This window comes from Ictalurus furcatus, chromosome 3 (assembly GCF_023375685.1).
Source record: "Ictalurus furcatus strain D&B chromosome 3, Billie_1.0, whole genome shotgun sequence".
Classification (NCBI taxonomy): domain Eukaryota; kingdom Metazoa; phylum Chordata; class Actinopteri; order Siluriformes; family Ictaluridae; genus Ictalurus; species Ictalurus furcatus.
Window position 1 is genome coordinate 34,029,712 of NC_071257.1, and position 26,240 is coordinate 34,055,951.

At 41.9% G+C, this 26,240-nt stretch overlaps 1 protein-coding gene across 1 annotated transcript; it reads right to left on the reverse strand.

Moving 5' to 3' along the window:
* Window positions 1-767: 767 nt before the first annotated feature.
* hpgd (15-hydroxyprostaglandin dehydrogenase) lies at window positions 768-24,656 on the reverse strand. The gene is made up of 7 exons (XM_053622131.1): window positions 24,500-24,656; window positions 24,252-24,375; window positions 22,700-22,806; window positions 20,198-20,294; window positions 6,655-6,731; window positions 4,360-4,523; window positions 768-1,506 (listed from the first exon to the last, which is right to left on the reverse strand). The coding sequence occupies exons 1-7, from the start codon at window positions 24,590-24,592 to the stop codon at window positions 1,383-1,385; spliced, it is 786 nt and encodes a 261-aa protein (XP_053478106.1). The 5' UTR covers window positions 24,593-24,656; the 3' UTR covers window positions 768-1,382.
* Between the last annotated feature and the right edge of the window lie 1,584 nt (window positions 24,657-26,240).

Below are 26,240 nucleotides of genomic sequence, written 5' to 3' on the forward strand. Positions count from 1 at the left end.
TGTTGGCAATTTGCTGTGATGTAAGAAGGATAAAATATAATCAACTTCACAGCACCCCCGTTGTGTTTTATTCTTTTACGTGTACAAAGTATCTTTCAAAGTGCACCTATGATGGTTTTTCAAATCTTACCTTTCATGTAGTGTTATATATGTCGCTGTTTGTGAATGTAAAAACGTCTACAAAGTTTCAAAAATCAAAGCGCACGACAAATGAAGTCCCAAAAGAAGGAATCGATTCTGAACAGCTGAATCGAGTCGTTACCGATTCCAGACTCACTTCCTGTACTAACCTACGTAAGTCCGTAACAAAAAGCCCCGCCTCTGGTCTTCGTCGGCTGCTCGCTGACAGCGGTAGAACAATCACGACAGACTGTGACGTCTGACCAATCAGAGCAGAGTATGCTCTCTGAAAGGAGGCGTTTAGAACGAATCCTTTACAACGGATCATTTAATGAGTCGTTTGTGACACCGGGGGGAGTAAGGTAACGCTGCGGTTTAAATTATGAGCACGTTAAAGTGTTTTTTGTCCTCGGATGCACGTAAATCTATCATACGAGACCTTTAAAACAAAATTAGGCCCGTTTCAAAACCATAATAGGTGCGCTTTAAATGAACAGGAGAAAAGAAAAGAAAAACACCCAGATTTTCACCGTGGTGTCAGACGTTTGGATTCCGCTGTAGTATCGAAAAAAAAAAAGATATAATATGAGAGCAGGTATAATAACAAACTTTCTAACAAATGAATAGGCCATGGCGACAAGACAATGTTTGTTTGTTTGTTTATTTATTTATTTATCGATTTTATTTGAAAAATCCTAGGCATATTATTAACACACCTTTGCTTCTACACTGTAAATAGCAACATCATCATTTGATACAATTATAAAACGACAATAAAGAAGGATTTCCATTGTCTGAAGCGATTATAGCAGGGAAAGCAGATAATAAATATAATAAAAGCCACGTTTTTTTTTCTTCTTCTAAGGATTCATTATAAATGTGGCTTCAATCACACTCGATACACAGCAATCACACACCAGCGAGGAGGAAAAACAGACCTGATACACTGTGCTGTAAATCCAACACGGTGAAGTTTATAATGAAAGAAAACCGATACAATTGCTTCACGCCTTCCTTTGTGTTAATAAACTGAATTTTGCACACGACGGGAAAAGCTGCGCTTTCACGAGACGGTGTAAACGATCCTGCCTGATGACGTGAAACAGGACGGACATTCGTGTTAACACGTGTCTTAACTCATCCCTTGTGTTCGTAACAGCTCACGTCTTCAGGAATCCCGGGCACATCTGGGCTGAGCTGTGATTGTTTTGGAGACCAGTCTGGACAAGCTGCTGAATGAGAGCCCTGAGCTGAGAGCGGGTTCAGGCTGACAGAGGCTCGTACACGTGGAAGTGAATCCCCTTAGAGCAGGTGATCTTCATCACGGCTCCGTTAAGGCTCTCGTCTGTTACCAGGCGCATCATTCCCTCTGCGATCAGAGACGGCCTAGAATCACACACACACACACACACACACACACAGGTCAGATGAGCGATCTTGGGTAAGTTGAGTGATCAGAATGCTCCAATCCTTACAGAAAAATCACATCCAACACATGATTATGTGAGTAATATGTGGAAAAACATGAAGGAAAACATGGTCAAATGTCCTTCCCGTGTTTTTCCACATATAATGTAATAATAATGTAATAATAATAATAAACACACCATAAATATGGCAAAAATTAGGAAATAAATGAATCATATGGGGGGGGGGATTCACATGGAAATATCCCCACATGCACTACATGTAAAAAAGAACATGCATTAATATTTACATAAGTGAATAAAAAATAAATTCATCATAATTAAATCACATGACCTACATGTGAAATCCCACATGTGAAAAATGAAATGCCGTGACCTACAGTCCCGTCTGAAAGTACTGGAACAGCAAGGTCAATTCGAGATGAATACGAGACGACAGATCGGAATTTCAGCCTTTACTTCCTGATATTTCACATCTAGATGTGTTAAACAACACAGAAGGTGGCACGTTTCATGGCAGGCAAGACAATTTTAAGGTGAGCAAAAGTATTGGAACGGATAGTCTTAAAGTAAATGACACTTAATATTTGGTTGCGACTCATGGATGTCACCAAATTGTTAGTTTCTTCTTTTGTGAGGCTTTTCCAGGTGTTTACCGCGGCCTCTTTCAGTTGGTGTTTGTTTTGGGAGGTTTCTCTGTTCGGTCTCGTCTTCCGGAGGTGAAATGCTGCTCAATTGGATTAAGGTCTGGTGATTGACTTTTCCAGTCTAAAACCTCCGTCGAGGTGGAAGTGTGTTTTGGATCGTTGTCCTGCTGCATGATGAAGTTCCTCCTGATTAATTCGGATGCATTTCTCTGTAAATTGTCAGACAAAATGTTCCTGTAAACTTCTGAATTCATTCTGCTGCTACCATCATGAGTTCCATCATCAATAAAGATTAGTGAGAATGTTCCAGAAGCAGCCATGCAAACCCAAGCCATGACACTACCTCCACCATGTTTCACAGATGAGCTTGTATGTTTTGGATCATGAGCAGTTCCGTTCTTTCTCCACACTTTGGCCTTCCCATCACTTTGGTAGAGGTTCATCTTGCTTCCAGAACGTTTGTGGCTCATCTCTGTATTTCTTGGCTTTCTGATTCTTACTGTTCATGAGTGGTTCGCATCTTGTGGTATGGCCTCTATATTTTGCTCTTGAAATCTTCTTCAAACGTTGGATTGTGATACACAGTTCTTCACAGCTCCCACAATATTCCTGGATGTTGTTTTCCTTGGCCGACCTGTTCCATATCTGGTTGCTCAGTACACCAGGGGTTTCTTTCTTTTTCAGAGCATTCCAAATTGTTGTATTGGCTATGCCCAATGCTACAAACATGTAACTTTAGAGAAATGGACTTGTTTGAGAAAGTGAGCTGAGGTGAAAGTAAAGTAAAGTACGGATACTTAATACAGACTACAGATAAGTGAACTACGGTGCAGAAAAAGTACAGTAACTAAGGAAGTTTGAAGGAAAGTTACTGATGGCTGATGTTCTCAAGAAAGTAAGCTCATACAAAAGTATCTTCACACAGTGAGCGCTTCGTGTGGTGAAGCATAGATCTGTGATGCCTACGGCATGGCGCTGTTTTAAAAGCTTCTATATAAATAAAGCTTTGCTTACTTCCTTACTTAGAAAAACAATCAACTGCGGGGTGGTGTGATGAAGCGGAGTCGCTGTCACCACACCACGCTTGATCGTTTTCCTATAAAAGCACGTCCTGATGTCTTTTATTACTCTTATTCCACCTCCGCAGCAAATGGACGACGATCACGATTTTTTGAAACAAGTTTTTAATCCTTTTGTTGTGGAATGTCCTTGAAACAAGTCAGTTCCTGTTCTTCCTGAACTACACCACCGAAAACAATGCCACTTGTCATGTTACTGAGAAACCACAAAGCGTGAACTCCTCTGTCCTCTGAAAACTGACTGCTGACACTGGAGACTCCTTCCATGAATGCTCCACAAAGGCCTCGTTGTAGAAAACGTAACACCATGTCAATAATTCGATTCTTTTATCTTTGTTAGCTGTAGAGTATGTAGCATGTTCACTGTACGAGTCCCTGTGAACGAGCTGTTACTATAGAAACCACGAGGGCATTGATATAAACCTGTTATAGAGCCGCGCTTCTAGGAAATGAATCAACACCTTCTGATCCATCAGAACAGTGCAGAATAGTCCTGTAATATATGTATAAGTTGAGTTATGAGTCTAATGGTTTTTTTTTTTTTTTTGAAGATATAAACCATACTCTAGTAGTGTAGTGTATCATGAGATATATCAATAAAATGATGAATTTGACTTTTGAACCTTTAAAAAGGGAACGAAGCTGTATATTAATGGGTTTAGGACACAACCTTGAGGAACTCCTTTATAGTCCCGAGGTCTGCTAGACAGAGTCTCGTACGGAAGATGAAGACGTTTGGACATAAACGGCGTCCTGATGTATGACTGGGTGTACGGTAGTGTATGGCATGGCAGTTGCTCCGCCCACAACCGCAAGGCTCTCCAGCTGTGAATTCCATGTGAAGGTAGCTCTGTTACAATTGAGAAGCCGTTTGGTTTCATGATGAGTGACTGCTTTATAATCGCTGTATCACAATGAGTCACTAACTATCGTTAAAAACAAGTTCCTTTTCCAGAAAGAGCTGTCACACTGAGATAATGCACTTAATGCTGGAGGAATGCACGTAGAGTGCGTACGAAAGACAGGAATCCGTCGTCAGTGTAGCGCTCGGTGAACAGCTTTTAAACAACGTTTAAAAATACTCACTTAAGAACCCCGTACTTGTCCATCTTCTGCTTTAAGTCGTCTTTGTACTTGATGAACTTGCCCATGGTCTCTTCGCAGTCGACGCTGAGGAGGAGTTGCGTGTCTACGAAGGCCGGACATAGGACGTTGATCCTCACGCCGTAATTGCAATGCTCTGATGCATCCTGCCCAGAACAAAAAGTTCAGTCTGAGTGCACACATAGCGCAAAGAATGAGTCAGTATTCAGGAGGGTTTTTTGGTTTTCCCCGGTCAATCGCGCAGTCACGTCTGCAAGGGTCATGTTTCCCAACCTCTTGGTGTCTCGCCCTATGGTCACACTAGCAGGCAACAAGTCACTCATACTACTTGCAGTTTTCATTTTGATGCCAAATGGTAGTAGCTATATATATATATATATATATATATATATATATATATATATATATATATATATATATATAGCTGAACAAATTAAATAACGCACTAATCAGAGCGTGAATATTGGTTGTTTGACTTACTCTGACTCAGGCTAGCTTTCTTGCTAGTTATGTACACTCATCAGAAGCATTAACGATTTTGGCATTTCATCAGAGGTCATATATGACAAGATAAGATGAAACCATGGTGATTTATGTGTGGGAACTAATGTCAGGGAACCAGTTACCCTGCTGAAAAAAACCGCCAATAGAAACCATAACAGTAATATCATTATAAACTATCAGCTAACCATTAAAACCATTACCATAACCATAAGTGTTCTTTAATGGTATCCATTAGACAAAACATGCCACCATTAGAAGGCAAGAAATTATCCGTAGAGACCCAAAGTGACCATTACAGTTTCTTTTAAAACCAATACTTAATACCCATAACAATAATTCCCATTATCCATCCATCTTCTACCGCTTACTCCTTTTCAGGGTCATGGGGGAACCTGGAGACTATCCCAGGAAGCATTGGGCACAAGGCAGGGTACACCCTGGACAGGGTGCCAATCCATCACAGGGCACAATCACACACACACACTCACACATTCGTACACTACGGACACTTTGGACACGCCAATCATGCATGTCTTTGGACTGGGGGAGGAAACAGGAGTACCCGGAGGAAACCCCCACAGCACAGGGAGAACATGCAAACTCCGCACACAGGGCCCCGGCGGGACTCGAACCCCGGACCCTGGAGGTGTGCGGCGAACGTGCTAGCCACTAAGCCACCGTGTGCCCATAATTCCCATTATAACCACTAAAACCATTACAAATTATATGAGGGTTTCTATTGTTTGTTTTGTTTTTCCCAGCAGGTTTGTGAGTGGGCAAGTAAAGAAACGTCGGATCACACGGACCAGGCGGCTAGTCTGAGGAATCGTTGGAGGAAGTTGTTTGTTGCACACACACACACACACACACACACACACACACATAGTGCTGTCGCTTGCCAGTGTGAACGCTGTGTGAAGTTTGCTTCTTGAGTTTAAAATGTGAGAATGTAATGGATGATTGTGGCTACCAGTTTAGCATTGTGAAAAAAAAGTCTAAATCGCATAAATGATATCGTTTGAGGAAAACGCGTGATGAAATGGGTGCGCAGTTTCATCATCCTTCCCTAGCTTTGTAGCTCTAAAGGAACAGTTTGGCCAAAGATTGCAATGTCTAGTGTCTGAAATTTTGTACAGTAGCTAAGGTTAATGTGGAAGAAGTTTACCGGTTTAGCCCTAGACAGCAACATCATGGCTGAGCGATTGCATTCGGTGGCTGGCGGAAACTATTGTAACACCTATAAGTTACACCTATGTCCTGTTGCAATATTCTTTTTGAACAGTGGACTTCCTCCCCCTAACTGCTCAGCCGCGAGGAACGTCTACGTCAAACAAACGGCCACTTGCAGAACAAGAGGCGGAGGAGACAACAAAAATGGAATTTCTAGGAACTAGGAACACACTCAGCGTTGTGAAATGAGCAAACTTTGAACAGTGAATAGAATTGTTTCAGTGTTTGTGTTGTTGTCCGGGCGTAAAAATATTAAAAGGATCACATTATATATATAGATTTTATATATATATATAATTATATATATATATATATTATATATATATATTATAATCTTAATACTTGGTTGGCAAAGTAAGTGTAAAACTTGGCTCAAATAAGAAATAGCGAGGGTCCAGTCAACAAGGGCGGGGTTAAAAAGTGTACTGAAATGCAGCACTATCTTCTCGCTGATTTACATGTAGTCATTCGGCTGTAGATTTTATTCCGTGCGACATATAAAAACAGCGTGTCGAGCAGGTGAACGTGGGCTGATGTACTCACCGCCAGCGCTCTGGAGAAGCCGATCACGCCGTGTTTGGTGGCCGTGTACACCGGCTGATAAGGGGAATGCAGGAATGCTGTAGAAAAAACAAACAACGGAAACGTGGTGATGTATTCCTTCCAGCCTTAAACATACTGTAGATAAACAACTATAAACACAGTACAGAAAAAAAAAAAACAACCAACAACCGCGCCTGGTTTTTATGTGCAGCAGAAGAATGCTTCACATTATGTAAGGAATAAAACACTCCGTGTCATTACGAATTACGAATTTTTATTTCTTATGAAACAAGACGTCATACTTTTTTTTTTTTTATCCATTTGTAGTTACAGTTGATGTTTTGGGACATTCATGAGATATGTTTGTTGCTGTTAACACTTAGCTCCTGTTATTATTCTCTCACTAGACTTATAATAATAATAATAATAATAATAATAATAATAATAGCTGCAAGCAGCAATTACGGGTCCAAGCACTCCAGAGGCAAAGTAGGAGCTAAGAGAGCATGTTCGGTTTGGTCTATCATCATGAAATCCATAACTTATTCTTGGCATGGTCTGGAGATGATCCGAGGCAAATCAGGTGAAAATCGGACGAACGGTCCGAAAAGCAAAGAAATGTTGTTGTTTTTTTCATATCTCGTGAGCACTAGGTGGCCGTGTTCCGAAACTGTACAGGTACCCTCAAGTCATACCGGCTATGACATATACTAAGTTTGGTCTGAATATGCTAAAGCGTTACGGAGATATAGCCTCACGTCCGTTTTGCCGTGCTCATCATCAAATCATTTTTGGTCGGCGTGGTCTGAAAACGATCTGATTCGATTTTCGTGAAACTCGGACACGAAAACATCTAGGAGGAGCAGTAGATTTATCAGAAAATTCAAAATGGCGTCATAGGATGCATTCGACTCGGCATGAGTCAAGGGATTAGAGGAAGAAAAAACAAAAACGTTGTATCTAGCCCTTAGCATAAACATGAGTGCTGTTGGTTGAGCTAGAGGGTTTGAGATAGCGACTCTAAATTTGCTATGGTAACATTTCAGACTGTCCCCTATCTGTGTACCAAATTTCCTAACATTCTTATGTACGGTTCTATGGGCTACCATAGACTCAAGAGCGGAATAATAATAATAATAAGAAGAGGAAGAACACTAGAAGAACACTGCAGTGCTTGGCTCCTAAATATGTTACCACAAAGTCGTATACCCTAAATACTGTCCCATATCTGAAAACGTAGACCGACTGACACTGGAGACTCCTTCCATAAACGTTAAATAAATGTCTCCTTAATTTCATCATATCAACAACTGTATGTTTTTATTTGCTACGTAACTTATTACGTACGTTTAGATGTTCTGAAGCGACTGGCATACGAGTCCCTGAGTAAGTCATTACTATAGAAACGACAACACCATCTGACCAATCAGAATCAAGAACTCAGCAGGTCAAATCCTTTCAACTCATAGGCATCTTATGGCCCTTAAGTGATGCATGTGATGAATATTGACATGTTGATACGTTGATTCGTCCCCTGTGCAGTCTGTAGACGCACTTATCCAGAGCGACTTACATTTATCTCGTTTATCCATCTGAGCAGTTGAGGGTTAAGGGCCTTGCTCAAGGGCCTAGCAGTGGCAGCTTATTGGTGCTGGGATTTAAACTCACAACCCTAGATTCAGGGAATAAAAGGTAATCTGCACTCTTTCACATAACACATCAGGTGTCGTGACGTGTTCCAGGATGTTCCACAGTATACACTGAAGCTTCTTCGGCTTCTAGGACCGACGGAGAAGAAGCGACAACTTGACGAGCACTGTGAAAGATTCCCAGCGTCTTCGTCACGGAAAAAAAACAAAAACAAAACTGGAGCGCTTTTAAATCAGAGCATTAAAAATCCTTCCAGCTGCCCAGTGCGCTTAAACAAAAGCCGTGCTCCAGAAACATAAATTGGCTAAGGATCATTTCCTGCGCTAAATAAATCTTCAGGCTCAGTACCACTTTTTATAGATCCGCACAAACCCGACCAGCAGCTCTTTATTTATTTATTTTAACTCTACACTCTATAATAAAATTCAGCTGTCTGCTGGCTCTGTTTCTCTTTGTCTACGTTATCACGGCGCAGTCGTGTTCTTAATCCATCACCTCCAACCTTGAGGCTCTGACATGATAAACAACTTTACGACCGGCACCAATCCTTCAATTACCGACCGGGACGTGCAAAGGCAGCGTTTACAATTAAATAGCTTCCTGTGTGTTCTAGATGAGTGAATGCAAACACGGTGTAGACAAGATTAATCCATGTGGGCACAATGGGAGCCTCTGTTTCACGGGATTTCCCTGCGAGTGCGTATGACTACAAGCGCTCCAGTAGGTTGTGATAAAGAGGTAAATAAAGGATGAGGCAATGCCACGGAGACGTGCTGCACGGCTGTTGCGCAAGTTCAGAAAGCAGCAAGCGTCACACTGCAAGGGCCTTTTCGACACTCCGCGTCTACAGCTCGGGTCAAAATAAACCATCTTTATTTATTTTTTTTTACTAGAAGGTAAACCTTTTCCTTTACCTGAGACCGATTTTTGTCCAAAGACGGCATTTTTTTGTTTCGTTTTGTTTTGCACTGGAGCTACGAGATAAATGTTGCTAACAATTACATACAGTACCTCGCATTAGTGTTGTTTGCTTCTCTAATCTGCTCTTTACCCGCTCATTGTCTCCTCTAGGTGGAGTCACGGTTGTGGCATATTCTTTCAATTTTCTAAAATAATGAATTTATTACCGGTTTGTGGGATGTTCAAAGTTTGGAATATACATATCTTTATTTATATCAACACACCCTGATTGATACTTTTCCAAGACTTTGCCCAGACTTGTTATGATATCTGCTTGATCTTCATGACGTTTATTTGTTTAGGTTTTTCCAGCAACTCTGGGTACTTCCAGGAACGGCATTCATCATTCATACTGCGATCACGTGACGCTTCAATTGCACACAATTATGGTGACTAATTTATTAGGCGAATACTTATACTTGGGGCGGCTGTGGCTCAGGTGGTAGAGCGGGTTGTCCACTAATCGTAGGGTTGGCAGGTGGATTCCCGGCCCACGTGACTCCACATGCCGAAGTGTCCTTGGGCAAGACGCTGAACCCCAAGTTGCTCCCGATGGCGAGTTAGCGCCTTGCGTGGCAGCTCTGCTACCATTGGTGTGTGAGTGTGTGTGAGTGTGTGTGAGTGGGTGAATGAGACACAGTGTAAAGCGCTTTGGATAAAAGCGCTACATAAGGGCGCCATTTACCATCTACAATCATGACGTATAATTCATTTTAGTTCAAGGAAATAGCAATACAAAACGTGTGGAAGGTTCAAGGGGGGTGAATACTTATGCACACTGGAAATAGTGTTCAGTATAGCAGAATACATTCATTACAAATATATATAAATATATATATATATACACAAAGCAAATGTGATGGACATTACCATCTGAATCACTAACAACAACTATGACTCCGCCTTCAAACTTTAAGCCACGCCTCCTACTTGAATCTGATGTAAAAGAAGTGCTTCAGCTTCAAGAAGAAGCCAATTCTGTCCATGTTTTTGTGTCAAAGCCACCTTTTTGAACATCACGTCGACGAGTGTGATTCGTTTCGATGGTTATTTGAAAGTTATAGCACCCCTTCATCATGGAAGGATCTAAAACTAGTACCGTTAATCTCATGATCAGCTCTGTTTACAAGGGAATTGTGTTTCTCAGTGCTGTCATATGCCGTGTGTCTGAATGTTGTTTGTTGTAACTGTTGTGCAGATTGTTGAATAAAAGTTGAGTGAGCAGAATTGAAAAAAATAAAACCCTTAGGGGCAATCCACCTAGGAGCATGTTTTTAATAGTGAGAGAAACTGGAGAACACACCCACAAGGAAGTGGGTAGAACATGTGACACTCCATACAGTCAGTAACCCGAGCTTGTGTTAGCGTCGTAACATTATAGCATGGTGGCTTAGTGGTTAGCACGTTTGCCTCGCACCTCCCGGGTCGGGGGTTTGAATCCCGCTTCCGCCCTGCGTGTGTGGAGTTTGCATGTTCTCCCTGAGCTTTGGGGGTTTTCTCCCCCAGTCCAAAGACATGTGTTGTCTTTGTCAGATTGTCTGTAGTGTCTGAATGTGTATGTGATTGTGTTGCCCGCCTTGTTCCCCTGAGTTCCCTGCGACCCTGTGTAGTATAAGCGGTACGGAAGATGGAATTTCGTAGCTTCTAACATCTTTTTTATAAGATGATCTGTGTATCATGGCGGTTAAAGAATCACTAAGCCGAACGCAAAGACTTAAATAAATCAGATATATTCATTTATTTTGAACTGTACGGTAGTCTGACTTTACTGAATCCCTCATTTGATGTGCCGTCATAACATGGTGTGTGTGTGTGTGTGTGTGTGTGTGTGTGTGTGTGTGCACGTGTAGACAGGAAAACTGAAACCGATCCACCCGTCTTGCCTATCACCGACTTTCATCACAGCACATGCTCTAGCCTATGAGCAGTATCGTTTTCAGCCATCTGAAGGCCATTTGCTCGTGTTTGAACGTGCCTGAAGCATGTTTAGAGGGAATGTCGTGTTTTGTTTAAACGATTCTCGTTCCTCTACGCGGGGAAGAAAGACGTAAAAAAAAAAACCCCAAAAAAACCAGAGGCTAATCTTAACGTTGATGGAATGCGTGGTTTTAGTGCTTAGCTATGTTTACAAGCTGTCAGTATGTGTGTGTGTGCGTGTGTGTGTGTGAGTGTGTGTGTGTATGGACGTCTGAAGCAAACACGCAAATGGGAACTTTGGCGTCCCACAGTCACAGACTTCTGTTTTTGTTTGTAACCGTGACGCACACTTTTCAGCACAAAGTGGCTCACACAGACGCCTATTTACTGCCCCGGGCACATTTTATTCTTCTCACAGATGTTACTTAATCACGTACAGATATCTCTTCCAGCTGAACAAATTCCTCCCGGGTTATTTTCCATGTATATCATCTAACATTCTGAGCTATGTAACTGAAGTGTGTAGGCTCTGTGAAGTACGAGCGCTTCTTCCAGCTGAGAGCTGCTGCCAAACTAAAACGTGCCTGATGGAAGCTGTCCGATTTGCTTTGATTTCTTTCCACGCTGACTCTTACGACTCCCTTTACATGGAAATCTGTCAGTCGACCATGCAACATCCACCGCTGTTACAGAAAGCAGCTGTAAGGACATACGTGTGCCAAAATAAGGCAACGCATCATCTCTTATACTGGCCTCCTTCCAGTGGCTACCAGAGAAATACAGAATCGAGTTGAAAGTACGCCTGGAATTACAAACAATATGGCTGAAGGGTCCATTCATTATTCGGATTATACTGATCGTGTCAGAATTTTCCATGTGGGTCGAGATCAGTGCTCAAGTCCCATTTTTTTTCCTGTTAAATAAATAAAGATCTCAGTACCTCTTTAGAAGACCGTTCAGGCCTCAGTGATGTCACGAAATGCCTTCGGACCGATCACATTTTAATCTCTTCCTCTCTTTACCTCCCTCTCCCGCTCTCCTTCTGTCAAGCTACACATGATATCATGGAGATGCTAGTGATCCTGACCCTTTCTGCTCTCTGGACCTGCGTGATCCATTCTGATGACCTACTCCTGGATGGAGCTCTCATCAACTGGAGGCTACATTCTGGAGATCCCTGAGGACGGTACCGCTTGAAGTGCCATGGAAATGGTTTTGGATTTCAATTCCACATGGACGTTCTCGCTGTGGTTGCTGGGATTACGGTTGCTGCGGTGGCCTTGGGACTGAGATTACTACATGCAGTTTTACACTCAGGTCTCCTTTAGTGAACAGTGGACTAGTTCAACAAACAGACTTCATAGAGAAACCATAATGAACTTTCTTTTACTTTCACACTATCCGTCGTTCCCCAGATGAGGACGGGTTCCCTTCTGAGTCTGGTTCCTCTCAAGGTTTCTTCCTCGTATCATCTCAGGGAGTTTTTCCTCAACAGCGTCACCACCGTCTCGCTCAATAGAGATAAATTCACCCACTTAAAATCTCCATCCTGTGTTTATATGTTTCTGTAACGCTGCTTTGAGACGCCATGTCTACTGTTAAAAGCGCCGTACAAATAAAACTGACTTGAACTGAACTTCCGGTATGCAAATCATTACAGGATGGCAATGTGATCACTGGGAGCATTAACTAGAAAGTTTGGTATATTTCGTCAATAACTGTTTCCAAGAACAATCTACTTACATCAAAAGTAAAAAAACAAAAAAACAAAAACAACGCTACATGGAAGTGTGGAAAGCCATTAAGATTGCAATCTGCAAGATTCTGAAGCGAATCCATTAATATATACACTAGTGGCTTTGGTGTAAAATCCCGTTTTTTTTCTCTCTCTCTCTACCTAGTAGGATTTTCTTGTTAGAAATGTTGACAGCGCGGTAGTTCGTTCAATCAGATTGCAACTTTCATGATTCTGAAGCTTGAGGCCAGATAAGTGTGATTTTGTGATTGTTGCATCCAAAAATGCTGGATTTAGCTGTGGGTTTTCTGTTTTGTGTTTTTTTTTGTTTGTTTGTTTTTTTTGCAGAAAGCTGCTTGACTTGGCGAAATTGCATTCGCACGAAATAGTTCTCTTTCGCAGTGATGCTTGTTGGTAAATGAGACCTTTTAGCTGTACTCGTGTTCGGCGCACGTGAAGACGCGTCGCTCTACCCTACTTGAATTCGCAATTTTCATATGAATTCGAGGTTAAGAAGTGATCGTTTGTGTAATTTATTAACTAAAACGTATGATGAGTTAATGATGTCCATGAGTACACACTGTGGAAAATAAGCAAGGAGTGTTTTTTTTTTTTTTTTTTTTTTTTAAGGGCCATGACTTTAGCTAACATTTTGGCTATGTTCCTGATTCTTGAAAGATTACCCACCATCTGGTGAAGCTAATGAATGCGGCTAGTAGAAAGAGTTCGTGCTAACATCCAGCACGAGTGCTTAGCATCTACGACGTTAGCGTCGTACCCTTGCATACACAATACAGATTGTACATCACTAAAAGCCATTAGCGAACATCCTGCTACATATGTGCTAGATCAGCTTCTCTCCGTCCCAACAGTGAGTCCGATCTGTCACAGCACGGTCTCTCGGAGTTCACACGGAGGTTCAGGTTACATTTTAGCTCTGACTCTTGACCTCGGGAGACTGATTTTTGGCACGAGCCCTGCTGAAATAGAAAGCCGCTTGATATTTTTAAAAAAAATCAAAACAGAGGTCTAAAGGAGAATGTTGCATTTGGCTGAGTCGGGATGTGGAAAGGAAAATAAAGCCTGGAGAGATAGACACAGTATCAGCGCTGCATGTCGGATACTGGCGTGGGGTGGATTTAAAAAAATAAAATAAATAAAACTTTCCCGAGAAAGGTTTGTTGAAAATAATGTACATTTACTTTGTTAAAAAAAAAAAAAAAAAAAAACACGGTAACATTTTCCCGTACATGCCGCAGATTATTCTAGGTAAATAAAAGCTTGGCGTGACCTGTAAAAGTAAACGACTGATTCAGAGGCAGACTGTGATTAAATAATTGTGTCACACCACTGATTTTGGTTAATTGCACAAAACCTGTCTAGCGTTAGATAAAGAAAACAAGGGAATGGAATAATTAAGATGGAGAACAACATGCCCTGCTGTGATATACTCTCATCTCCGGTTAATCATCTTTCAAGAACGAATTAACGGAGGAGGAAAGGAAGAGGAGCGAACTGCACTTCACCTTCAGCATCAACTTCTTCTTCTCCGCCGCTGTTTATCTACAGCATGTGAGACCTGCAGCTGTCAGCACTCTAATAAACTAAAGACGCTGAGGAAATAGCCAGGGGCTTCGGATACACACACACACACACACACACACACACACACACACACACTGTCTGCAGTAAACTAAAGTTCAAGCTGTGCCTGCATTCCAGGATCCTCAATCCTACATGGAGCTTTTCCAGCTAAAACACAGCGAGCCAGAGGATTAGGAGCAGAATGGATATTCATCACCCATCAGGTTTTAACACTTCTACTCCTCCTCCTACTACTACTCCTCCTCCTATTACTCCTCCTACTACTACTCCTCCTATTACTCCTCCTACTACTACTCCTCCTATTACTCCTCCTACTACTACTCCTCCTCCTACTACTACTACTCCTTCTCCTCCTCCTCATATTACTCCTCCTACTACTCCTCCTCCTACTCCTACTACTACTCCTCCTCCTCCTACTTCTACTTCTACTCCTCCTCCTCCTACTACTATTCCTACTACTACTCCTCCACCTCCTCCTCCTACTACTACTACTATTACTCCTCCTCCTCCTCCTCCTCCTCCTCCTACTACTACTCCTCCTACTATTACTCCTCCTCCTCCTCCTACTCTTCCTCCTCCTCCTCTTCCTCCCCCTACTCCTACTACTACTCTTCCTCCTCCTCCTCCTACTACTCCTCCTCCTCCTCCTACTTCTACTCCTCCTCCTCCTCCTACTACTATTACTCCTCCTACTCCTCCTCCTCCTCCTACTACTCCTTCTCCTCCTCCTCCTCCTACTACTCCTTCTCCTACTACTACTACTCCTCCTACTATTACTCCTCCTCCTACTAATACTCCTCCTCCTACTACTACTACTACTCCTACTACTCCTCCTCCTCCTCCTCCTCCTACTACTACTACTCCTTATCCTCCTCCTCCTCCTTCTCCTACTACTACTCCTACTATTACCCCTCCTCCTCCTCCTCCTACTACTACTACTCCTACTATTCCTCCTTCTCCTCCTCCTACTACTACTCCTTCTCCTACTACTACTCCTCCTCCTCCTCCTCCTTCTCCTCCTCCTCCTCCTACTACTACTACTCCTACTATTCCTCCTTCTCCTCCTCCTACTACTCCTCCTCCTCCTCCTCCTCCTTCTCCTCCTCCTACTAATACTCCTCCTCCTCCTCCTCCTCCTCCTTCTACTACTCCTCTTCCTCCTACTACTACTCCTCCTACTATTACTCCTCCTCCTCCTCCTACTCTTCCTCCTCCTCCTCCTACTCTTCCTCCTCCTACTCCTACTACTACTCTTCCTCCTCCTCCTCCTACTACTCCTCCTCCTCCTCCTACTTCTACTCCTCCTCCTCCTCCTACTACTATTACTCCTCCTACTCCTCCTCCTCCTCCTACTACTCCTTCTCCTCCTCCTCCTCCTACTACTCCTTCTCCTACTACTACTACTCCTCCTACTATTACTCCTCCTCCTACTAATACTCCTCCTCCTACTACTACTACTACTCCTACTACTCCTCCTCCTCCTCCTCCTCCTACTACTACTACTCCTTATCCTCCTCCTCCTCCTTCTCCTACTACTACTCCTACTATTACCCCTCCTCCTCCTCCTCCTACTACTACTACTCCTACTATTCCTCCTTCTCCTCCTCCTACTACTACTCCTTCTCCTACTACTACTCCTCCTCCTCCTCCTCCTTCTCCTCCTCCTCCTCCTACTACTACTACTCCTACTATTCCTCCTTCTCCTCCTCCTACTACTCCTCCTCCTCCTCCTCCTCCTTCTCCTCCTCCTACTAATACTCCTCCTCCTCCTCCTCCTCCTCCTTCTACTACTCCTCTTCCTCCTACTACTACTCATACTACTACTCCTACTAATCCTACTACTCCTTCTCATACTACTGCTACTCTTACTACTACTAAACACATTTATTAAGGAGAGAGATATGACTTGGAGCTATTAACCAAGAATGTGTCATATCCATCCACAACACTATTACGAACAAATAATCACAGATGAGAAAGTGACAGAGCTGGACAGACTGAATGACTAAAGCGCCGCTGCATCGCTCTCTTGAGGTAGAAACGACGTGAGGGCTAAATCTCAGTGCAGCACTATCGACAGGTAATGGAATGGCATTGTGGGTAATGTCGGAAACTGCTAACTATAGTGACGATAGACTGAAATGTTGATGAAAGAAAGGAATTTCGTCACAAAATAAATTTTGGATGCTAGTGAAAATCACATGTTAATTATAACGATTAATATGCAAGGGGTGGACAAATCATAAATTCTTTAGCCACGCGGGGAAGGAAAGCTCCAATGTGCTAGCGTGAACTAATAGCCAAAATGTTAGCTAAAGTCATGGCCTTTTCGTCAAGGGCACAAAAAAAAAACACAATTCCTTGATTATTTTCCACAGTGTGTATTCATGAACATTATTAACTCATCATACTTTTTAGTTAAATTACACAAATGATCACTTTTTAACCTTGTTAATGTTCCTGATTCTTGAAAGATTACCCACCATCTGGTGAAGCTAATGAATGCGGCTAGTAAAAAGAGCTCGTGCTAACATCCAGCACGAGTGCTTAGCATCTACACCGTTAGCGTCGTACCCTTGCATACACAATACAGATTGTACATCACTAAAAGCCATTAGCGAACATCCTGCTACATATGTGCTAGATCAGCTTCTCTCCGTCCCAACAGTGAGTCCGATCTGTCACAGCACGGTCTCTCGGAGGTTCAGGTTACATTTTAGCTCTGACTCTTGACCTCGGGAGACCGGTTTTTGGCACGAGCCCTGCTGAAATAGAAAGCCGCTTCATATTTAAAAAAATAAACGGAGGTCTAAAGGAGAATGTTGCATTTAGCTGAGTCGGGATGTGGAAAGGAAAATAAAGGCTGGAGAGATAGACACAGTATCAGTGTTGCATGTCGGATACTGGCGTGGGGTGGATTTAAAAAAATAAAATAAATAAAACTTTCCCGAGAAAGGAAAAACAGCTGAACGGAGCTTTTCAGCCGAACGGAGATTGTACATTTCTCAGAATAAAAGCGTCAGCTAAAAATACTAACAAGTTCGACTTTCTCGGCATTATAAGTGAATTAATAACGTACCGTAACACTCTGACAACCTTTCTGCAACGTTTTTTTAATTTTTTTTTTTATTTTAATAAGCTTCTATATTATATGTGTTAAAAATGAATAAAAGATCACTTTAAAGTCATGACCTAGCTTGAGTTCATCGGACAGAATGTTCTTTTCAAATAAAACTATATCTTAGTCAAATAATGCTACGTTCTAATCATGTTACCAAAACGTTGCAGGGACGTTATATTGAAATGAAAACTGCAGCATGTTCCGCTCGGACCTTCTCAGGACACGTTAATTAGCTTTTGACTTCACTGCGATCTGGGGAACAAGTGTAAATATAAAATATAATCTTACAAAGCACGATCTCTCAGGCACGATCTCTCTACCGGTATTTACGGATATCCGTAGCGTGGTTTTCCAGAGAGCTGGATTTAAAACGTGGTTTATGAGGCATCCCTTTAGAAGGATTTAGAAGGAATTTCACTTCATCTTCACCGTCCGTCCATGTTCGATTCTGCATTACAGCTCTTTATTTGCAGAAAAATAACAAAGAAAAACAACAATGTCCATTGTCTCCAGATCAACTTCTGCACTAGATAATAAGTACACAGTGTACCATGTCGGTCCTTGAGCAAACACAATCGATGCGTATGAGTCATGCTAAAGGTTAAATCCAGCACGCAACGAACAAATCGCAAAGTCAACATCTTTGTTTTCCGTTAGTGGGGAAATATTTGCCCTGATCGTCTGTCACTATGTTCAGAGCCGATGCTTGACAAGCTCGAGGGAATATTTCCTGTGTTTGTCTGCTGAGTTTGACTACAGAAGAGTCTTTTTACGCTAGCAGGGACGTGTATGCGACAAACTGTAGTGTAGTGTAGTGATGACGGGGAAAACCTTTGCTACAGGGAAGTAATTGTGAATAAAATGATTGTATACTGCTTTCCCTCTTTTCAACGTACTTTCCTCACTACTTTGGCATTTGTACCCAGTAATTTTTTACTTCCTTATAGCCTTGCAGAGGAATTCGAAGAGCAAAAATCCACCCCGAACGACGTGCAGATAAATCTTTGTAATCAGCACGTGACCTTCGAATGACGCCCAAGGTTTATTTTGTAACGAAATTCTGAGTCGACAGGCGCCTCCAGGATTTAGCGATCTTGCGGCCGCCGACATGAGCGCGAAATGAAGCAAACTCCGCGATATTCGGAGGAGCTTGCAATTTTTCAGAATTACCGCAGAGTTTTCCACAGGTTTTTGGGCAAGATGAAGTCATGTGACTTCATCACGACGCGCATGCAGCCTAAGCCCTCTTCGGTTCACGTGCGTCGAACACGAGTACAGTTGTCTCTCTCGGACAAAGGGGACATAGCACGTGTACCCTGTTCCCTGACGAAGGGAGGATTTTGCAGCAGTTATTTTCTGGTCTGCAAAAAGATGGGAGTACGCGGCCAATTTTAGATCTGCGTCACCTGAACTGTACTCTTCGGACATACAGGTTCAAGATGCTGACGCTCAAACTTACCGTTCCACATTATTCAGTTCGAGGACTGGTTTGTGACGATAGACCTAAAAGACGCATATTTCCACAGGATGCTCCTGAGGTTCGCGTTTGGAGGCGACGCGTACTAATATTGGGTTCTTATCATCGGGCTAGCGTTATCCCTTTACACATTCACAAAGTGCATGGATGCCACTCTGGCTCCCTTGCGACTCCGGGGCATCCGTGTACTAAACTACCTGGACGACTGGTTAATTCTAGTACAATCCAGGGGAACTGGCGTCTCAACACCGAGATGTAGTTCTCGCCCACATGAGGAGCTTGGGGCTCAGGTTGAACCTCAAGAAAAGTATGCTTTCTCCGGTGCAGAGGACAACTTTTCTAGGGCTTATATGGGAATCTACTACGATGAGGGCGTCTCTATCCCCAACATGCGTAGGGTCAATCCTATCAACATTGAACAAGATAAAGCTGGGTCTGGGCTTCCCCTTAGGTCTCTACGAGAGACTGTTGGGGTTTATGGCAGCAGCAGCAGCCAGCGTCATACGTTTGAGCCTATTGCACATGAGACCATGGTGGCTGAAAAGTCAGGGGTTTCATCCGAGAACAAAACTTCTGAGAGTAATCAGTGTCACGTGGCGACGCCTACATGTTTCGGAGAATTTGGAGGTGTCCCCAGTTTCCAGCCTCAGGTTACAGTGAACGAATGGATTTTTCCGTCATAGTTTACGTTAACGAAACGGACACTAGATCGAATCACGCGGGCTTTACGACAAGAACCGGTGTTAAAGCAACTCAATGAATTCACGTGGAACCGATGGACACATTTGAATGAAGTAAATTCCATCAATTTTTTTTTTCTAAACGGTGTACGTTTTCCACCAGGGTACAGAGAGAAAAACAGAGAGGCTGCTGACGGAGTGACTCTTTACAGCTGCTATAACATAAGTGAGAACAGGAAGTATCATGTTTCCTGAATGTTCCACCACGTGAAATTGCGATAAATTTAAAAAAAAACGCAATTGTCAAACTGTTGTCGTATAAGAGGAATAAAACACATCAAACGCGCTACTATTGGAAAATAACCAACATCGGTGTAGTAACAGTGAGAGTTCATTACCTGCCATGGAGGAGACGTTAATGATGACCCCTCCCTCTTTGCCGTACTCCTTACTCATGTGCTCCAGAGCTAAATACGTGCCTTTAATAACAGACGTCTGGAAAAGAATACAAACACACACACACGTCACATTGGTCTTTTCATTCCACGATCATTCGTATTAAAACACTGTACTGTACAGCTGAGGATCAAACATCCGAATCAAAATCAAATTGGCCCTTCTCTGTCACGGCCCCGTAATAATCCCCGTCTCTGAAGTGCCTACATCGATCTCTCCTCCCCACCAATAACTGGTGTATGGTGGGCGTTCTGGCGCGACATGGCTGACGTCGCATTATCCAGGTGGATGCTACACACTAGTGGTGGTTGAGGAGATCCCCTCCACACTATGTAAAGCGCTTTGAGTGTACCTGTAATCTTCTAGTGCACTCACTAAGAAATCATTAACACTAATCATACAAAGATTTCATCACACTATTAGAAGATAATGTCCAGCGACATGCCACATCAAATACTGTTTATCCTACCAAAGGTCAGCGTGGCTCAAAAACACGCCCCTTACAAAAATCCTGTTCAGATGAAAGCACTATGTCCTTCTCAGTGGATTTTCATTGAAAACCTGCTCTGTCATGTTTATCATGAAGGACTTTCAAGCTCATGTGCCGCTCTATAGGTAAAGGTAGGAAATAAACCAATAGTAAAACACTCTGTGTTGTGCTGTTTGGGGAGAAATAATCAACAACGGAGTAGTGCGATGAAGCGGACTGACTGTTACCTCCAACCTGAAGCTGATTTCATTTCACTCTAAACAGCACAAGGTGTTTTATTCCTCTTATATCGCAACATAAATCCCTATTTATTTCTCTCGTTTAATTAAAGATCGACAAGTCGTACTTTTTTATGCATTTATAGTTACATTTAACGTTGTGGAACGTCCAGGAAACAAGTTCCCCTATTCCTGTTCTCACTTACGTTATAGCAGCTATAAACAGGTGAACTCTCTCAAGCCTCTTTGTTTTTTTTTTTTGTTTTTTTTTAAAGTTAACCTTTTTAAAGAAAACATAAAGTTACAGCTTTAACGCTGAGACTGGAGACTCCTTATCCATAAATGTCCGATAAACTTATCACCATATCGACAATTATACATTTAGGGGAGAAAAAAAAAATACATCTGTCGCTGTGCAAGTTGGTACTATAGAAAAGAAAACATTCATACACTATTTAGCCAAAAGTTTGTGGACACCTGACCATCACGTCCATGTGTGGTTCTGACACAATGTCGGAAGCACACAGTTGTATAGAATGTCTCTGTATGCTGTATACAATTTCCCTCAGCTGGAACTAAGAGGAACCCGAACGTGTTCCAGCGTGACGACGCCCCTGTGCACAAAGCGAGCTCCATGAAGACACGGTATGTGAAAGTTGGAAGAAGGTTGAAGAGTGAATTCGAGTGTCCTGCACAGATCCCTGACCTCAACCCCACTGAACACCATTGGGATGAACTGGAAGCCAACATCAACCTCACTAATGCTCTTGTACGCTCTGAATGAACACAAATCCCCACAGTAACGCTCCAAAATCTAATGGAGAACCTTCCCAGACTCTTCTGGGAAGGTTCTCCATTAGATTTTGGAGCGTAGAGTATTATAACAGCAGCGGAGGGAATAAATCTGGAATGGGATGTTCAACAAGCACATATGAGTGAGATGACGATAAAGTGTCTAGAGCTGCTGTTATGGAAAAGGAATCGACACCTTCTGACCAATCGGAACGGAGATTGCTGTGGTTAAAAATGTCAATATTCTGCACTGCTGCCTGAAGTAAGGAACTTTAACAAACAACTGTCTGAAAAACAGACTGCATGTGAGGACACGCAGAGATAATGATATCTTGTTGAGATTACTTGGGGAGGGCGAGGAGTGTGCTGGTCTAGGAAGATAATCAGTGGCGTATACCGCGGTAATTAGCCAATTACTTACTAAAGAACGAGACATCATACTTTTAATCTGTTTGGAGTGACTATTCATTTCATAATGACTTAAATACACACCTTTCATAAATATTAAACAAACATCTCCATACAGAAAACATCTACAGACCATGTTTGTTAAATCTGATCATTAGTAAGGTTAGATTACAGTGCGCGTCCTGTCAGAGGTTCTAGTGTAGGAATATTAATCAACACGTCCTGACCAATCAGATCGGAGAATTCAGCAGTGCTGTGAAATAAGAAAATGATTATAGTCACGTGTGCACCTGATTAGCTGCTCTGTCATGCTGTGAAACCTGAGCACGGCTACACAGGTGTGTTATGTTTGCTATGCGACTGTTCTGTAATTCATCTACAATCCTAGATGGCAGGTGGCTGGCTTTTGTGCCCTGAAGCAGTGTGTGTGTGTGTGTGTGTGTGTGTGCGCGTGTGCGTGTGTGTGCGTGCGTGTGGCGTTTTGACTGTGTAAACTGTAGCCCAGATGCAAATCAGGCCAAAGTGTGTGTCCTCACCAGGTTCACCTCGATGGTCTTCTCCCAGTTCTTCTCGTTGTTGATTCCGGCGTTGTTGATGACGATGTCTAGTCTTCCGAAGTGTTCCACCGTGCTTTTGAAAGCCTCTGAAGCAATAAAATAAATAAATAAATAAATAATAATAATCAATCAATCACCAAGTGACAGAAAGCATTATTTAGGTGCACTTTAGGTGTCATGGCGGTAATTCTGCCCTGGCAACTTGATTTTGTCAGGAAGGTGAGCAAACGTTCCTAGCGGCTTTCAAGCACAAGCATTTGAAAACGTTTATTTTTCTTAAACGCCTTATTTTATCCTTGCGTTATTGTTTTTTTTTTTTTTTTTGCAATGGGACATCCTTTAATATTTTATGACCTATTAATTAGCATTGTTTTGGGTTTTTTTTAAAAAAAATTGTAATAGACATTAGATAGATAGATAGATAGATAGATAGCTTACATACTCTTGATTATTAATACTGTGTCGTTACGTGATGTTTTGTGAGAGTTGTTCACGAGTCCCTTGTTTGTCCTGAGCATTTAAACCGCCCACTGTTCTTCAGAAAAATCCTCCAGGTCCTGCACATTCTTTACTTTTCCAGCATCTTCTGCATATTTGAGCCCTTTCCAACAGCAAGAGATTTTGACACTGAGGACGACCGAGGGACTCGTACACGACTATTACAAAAGGCGCAAACGTTCACTGATGGTCAAGAAGGCAACACGGTGCATTGGGGGGGAGGGGGGGGGGTGTAAACTTTTGAACAGGATGATCAGTGTAAATTCTTATTATTTTGGATATTTTTTCAGGGTTATACTTTGTCTTATATTGCATTTCTTACTTTGTAGCACCTGAGATTGAGATTTGCCTCAAATGACAAGTGCAGCGTAAATAACGATAACGTACAGATATAATTATTATTCTATAAAGTATCATTCTTTCACTATTTATTGCACAAACAAGTCTAAGAGGTGTCCATGATCCTCACTACAATACTACAAAGAGACCAATGATCATTTCGTCTGCAAAGAATGCACAAGAAAGAAAAGAAAAAACCCAATATAGCAAATATAGCAAATAATAAATTTATATATATATATATATATATATATATATATATATATATATATATATATATATATATATATATACAGAAAGTAAGAAAGCTCAAGATGTCTTGACATCTCATATCTTTCTTATACAACGGAGAACATTCCAGGGTTTTTGGCCTGAGGTGCTCCGGAGGGCTGTAATGCAAGCTCGGAACAATCGCACCTTGTTATATTGAGCAGAGAACAGGTGATCAAGGGATTTCAGAAATGCAGCCTTACAAACAGACAATCTGAGAGAGATTAACTTCAGGCCTAGCCAGATCAGAGAGGATGCGACATGTTATAGGCGCGCACACACAGAAGGAGAGAGAGAGAGGGAGAGAGAGAGAGAGAGAGAGAGAGAGAGAAGCAGGCAGCATGCCAAAGAAAAGAAGGAAAAGGTGCACCAAGTTCCAGGTGAAGAACAAAGTCCACAGTGTTTATGTTGTGGTTGAAGTTACCTTGCAGCTTTCCTCCGTCCGTCACGTCACACTGAAGGAAAATAGAGTTGTCTTGTCCATACTGCTCATCCAACTCTTTCTTACACTCCTCTCCAACCGACTGGTTCAGGTCTACCAGTGCAACCTGAACACACACGCACAGAAAAGTACAATAAAAGAGATCTGCTCCGCACACACACACACACACACACACACACACACACACAGAGAGAGAGAGAGAGAGAGAGAGAAGGAAGAGCTGTTAGAACCTTGGCATGTTTCTCCAGCAGGCTCTCGGCTGCAGCTCTCCCGATCCCCTGCACTCCTCCGGTCACCAGAGCCACTCTACCGCGCAGCGCCATTTGCCGCCGCGGACTCCGCGACACCGCGCCGCGCTTTAAGTAGCAGCAGGAACGCCGAGTCGCGATTCGATTCGCTCCAAAGAATCGGTTCTTTTTCTGAGCAGATTCTCTAAAAGTGAATCGTCGCGAGAATCGATTCACAAACACGAATAGCAGAGGCAATGGTAGCTCTGATTGTCTGATAACATTTAGGGTTAAATATATTTATTTATTACGTTATTGTTTTTGTTTTTCTTTCTTTGTTGTTGTTGTTGTTGTTGTTGTATTGTATGTTCGGACCCCCTTCAAAACGAGATGGTTCATCCCAAGAGGTTTATCCTAAAGAAGAAACTTGTAGCAAGTTTGTGTCGAGGCGTACAGTGTGTGTCCGCATAAACAGGCTAACACAACAAACAAACTAACTAATAAACAAAGAAGATTCAGATGAATACGTGATGGGCGGGGCGTGGCAAAGATGTGCCTGGAGAAGAAAAATACTAGGCTACATACTAATGACTTGGATGTGATGTTAAAATCTTGTTCTAATTGTTGTTGTTTTTTTTTTTTTTAGAATTGTATTTTGTCTTTTTTCAGTGTTAAATATTTATTTCTTTAAAATGTTATTTTTTATACAATGAATAAAAATACATTCATTTTTGCAAGAATTAGACCTAATTGAATAAAAAAAAAGTTTTTTTGTTTGTTTTTTTAAAAATATTACACTCCTGTATTCCTGCCAGTTTGTGCGCAATATCATGTAATGTATGCAGAAATGGGTTTATTTTATTATTATTATTATTTATTTGTTTGTTTGTTTGTTTGTTTGTTTGTTTGTTTGTTTATTATTTTTTAGTACATTCCAAATTGTTGAATTGGCTATGCCCAATGCTTGTGCAATGGCTCTGATAGATTTTCCCTATTTTCTCAGCTTTTCTCCCATTGACAGCTCTCTGGTCTTCATGTAGGTTTATCCTTCTTTAACAAATACAGTCTTTGCAGGTGAAACCCAGGGCTCAAACCAAGAGTAGACATTCAGACCTATTATTTATTTAAACCATCAATGTAATAGGGCACGCCTGGGCAGCAAGAAACACCGATCAGTCACATGTTCCATTATTTATGATCACTTGAAAAAAAAAATAGGTGGGTTAAAAAAAACAAAAGGTGGCATGTTCTCAGTTGTTTAACACGTCTAGATGTGAATATCAGGAAGTGAACGCTGAAATTCTGATCTGTTGTCTCATTCATCTTTTGATCTCAAACCCAGATGACTTCAGTGTATAGCACAAACAATAAAATTGGCCTTGCTGTTCTAATACTTTTGGAGGGGACTGTATATATGTATGTATGCATGTATATCTTCTATATATAATCTTAAATTACTTTACATAAACCCTCATAATCATTAACACTGTTGCTTTATTACACATTAAAGCAGTTACACAACAACACTGCATGTTCCCTTTCAAAGGAAACGAGACGTTGCGTAGTGTTATGCTCTCAACGTCTCGTGCCCTTCTCAGGGAACAGGGTTACATGCCTAAACCACAAGTTTCTCTGGGTGGTGAATCAAATGAATCAAAACACGCGTAGTTCGATTCATATAAAGATTCGATTCTTTCGATTCGTCAGCGGAAAGTCTGAAATCCTGTACATACCACACATACAC

Bases quoted from the DNA above. Each gene is read 5' to 3' on its own strand.
- hpgd (XM_053622131.1), bottom strand. From the start codon at position 24,592: ATGGCGCTGCGCGGTAGAGTGGCTCTGGTGACCGGAGGAGTGCAGGGG. The intron at 24,376-24,499 runs GTTCTAACAGCT...GTGTGTGTTCAG, and splicing joins TGCTGGAGAAACATGCCAAG to GTTGCACTGGTAGACCTGAA. The intron at 20,295-22,699 runs GTGAGGACACAC...ATTCTTTTCCAG, and splicing joins AGACCATCGAGGTGAACCTG to ACGTCTGTTATTAAAGGCAC.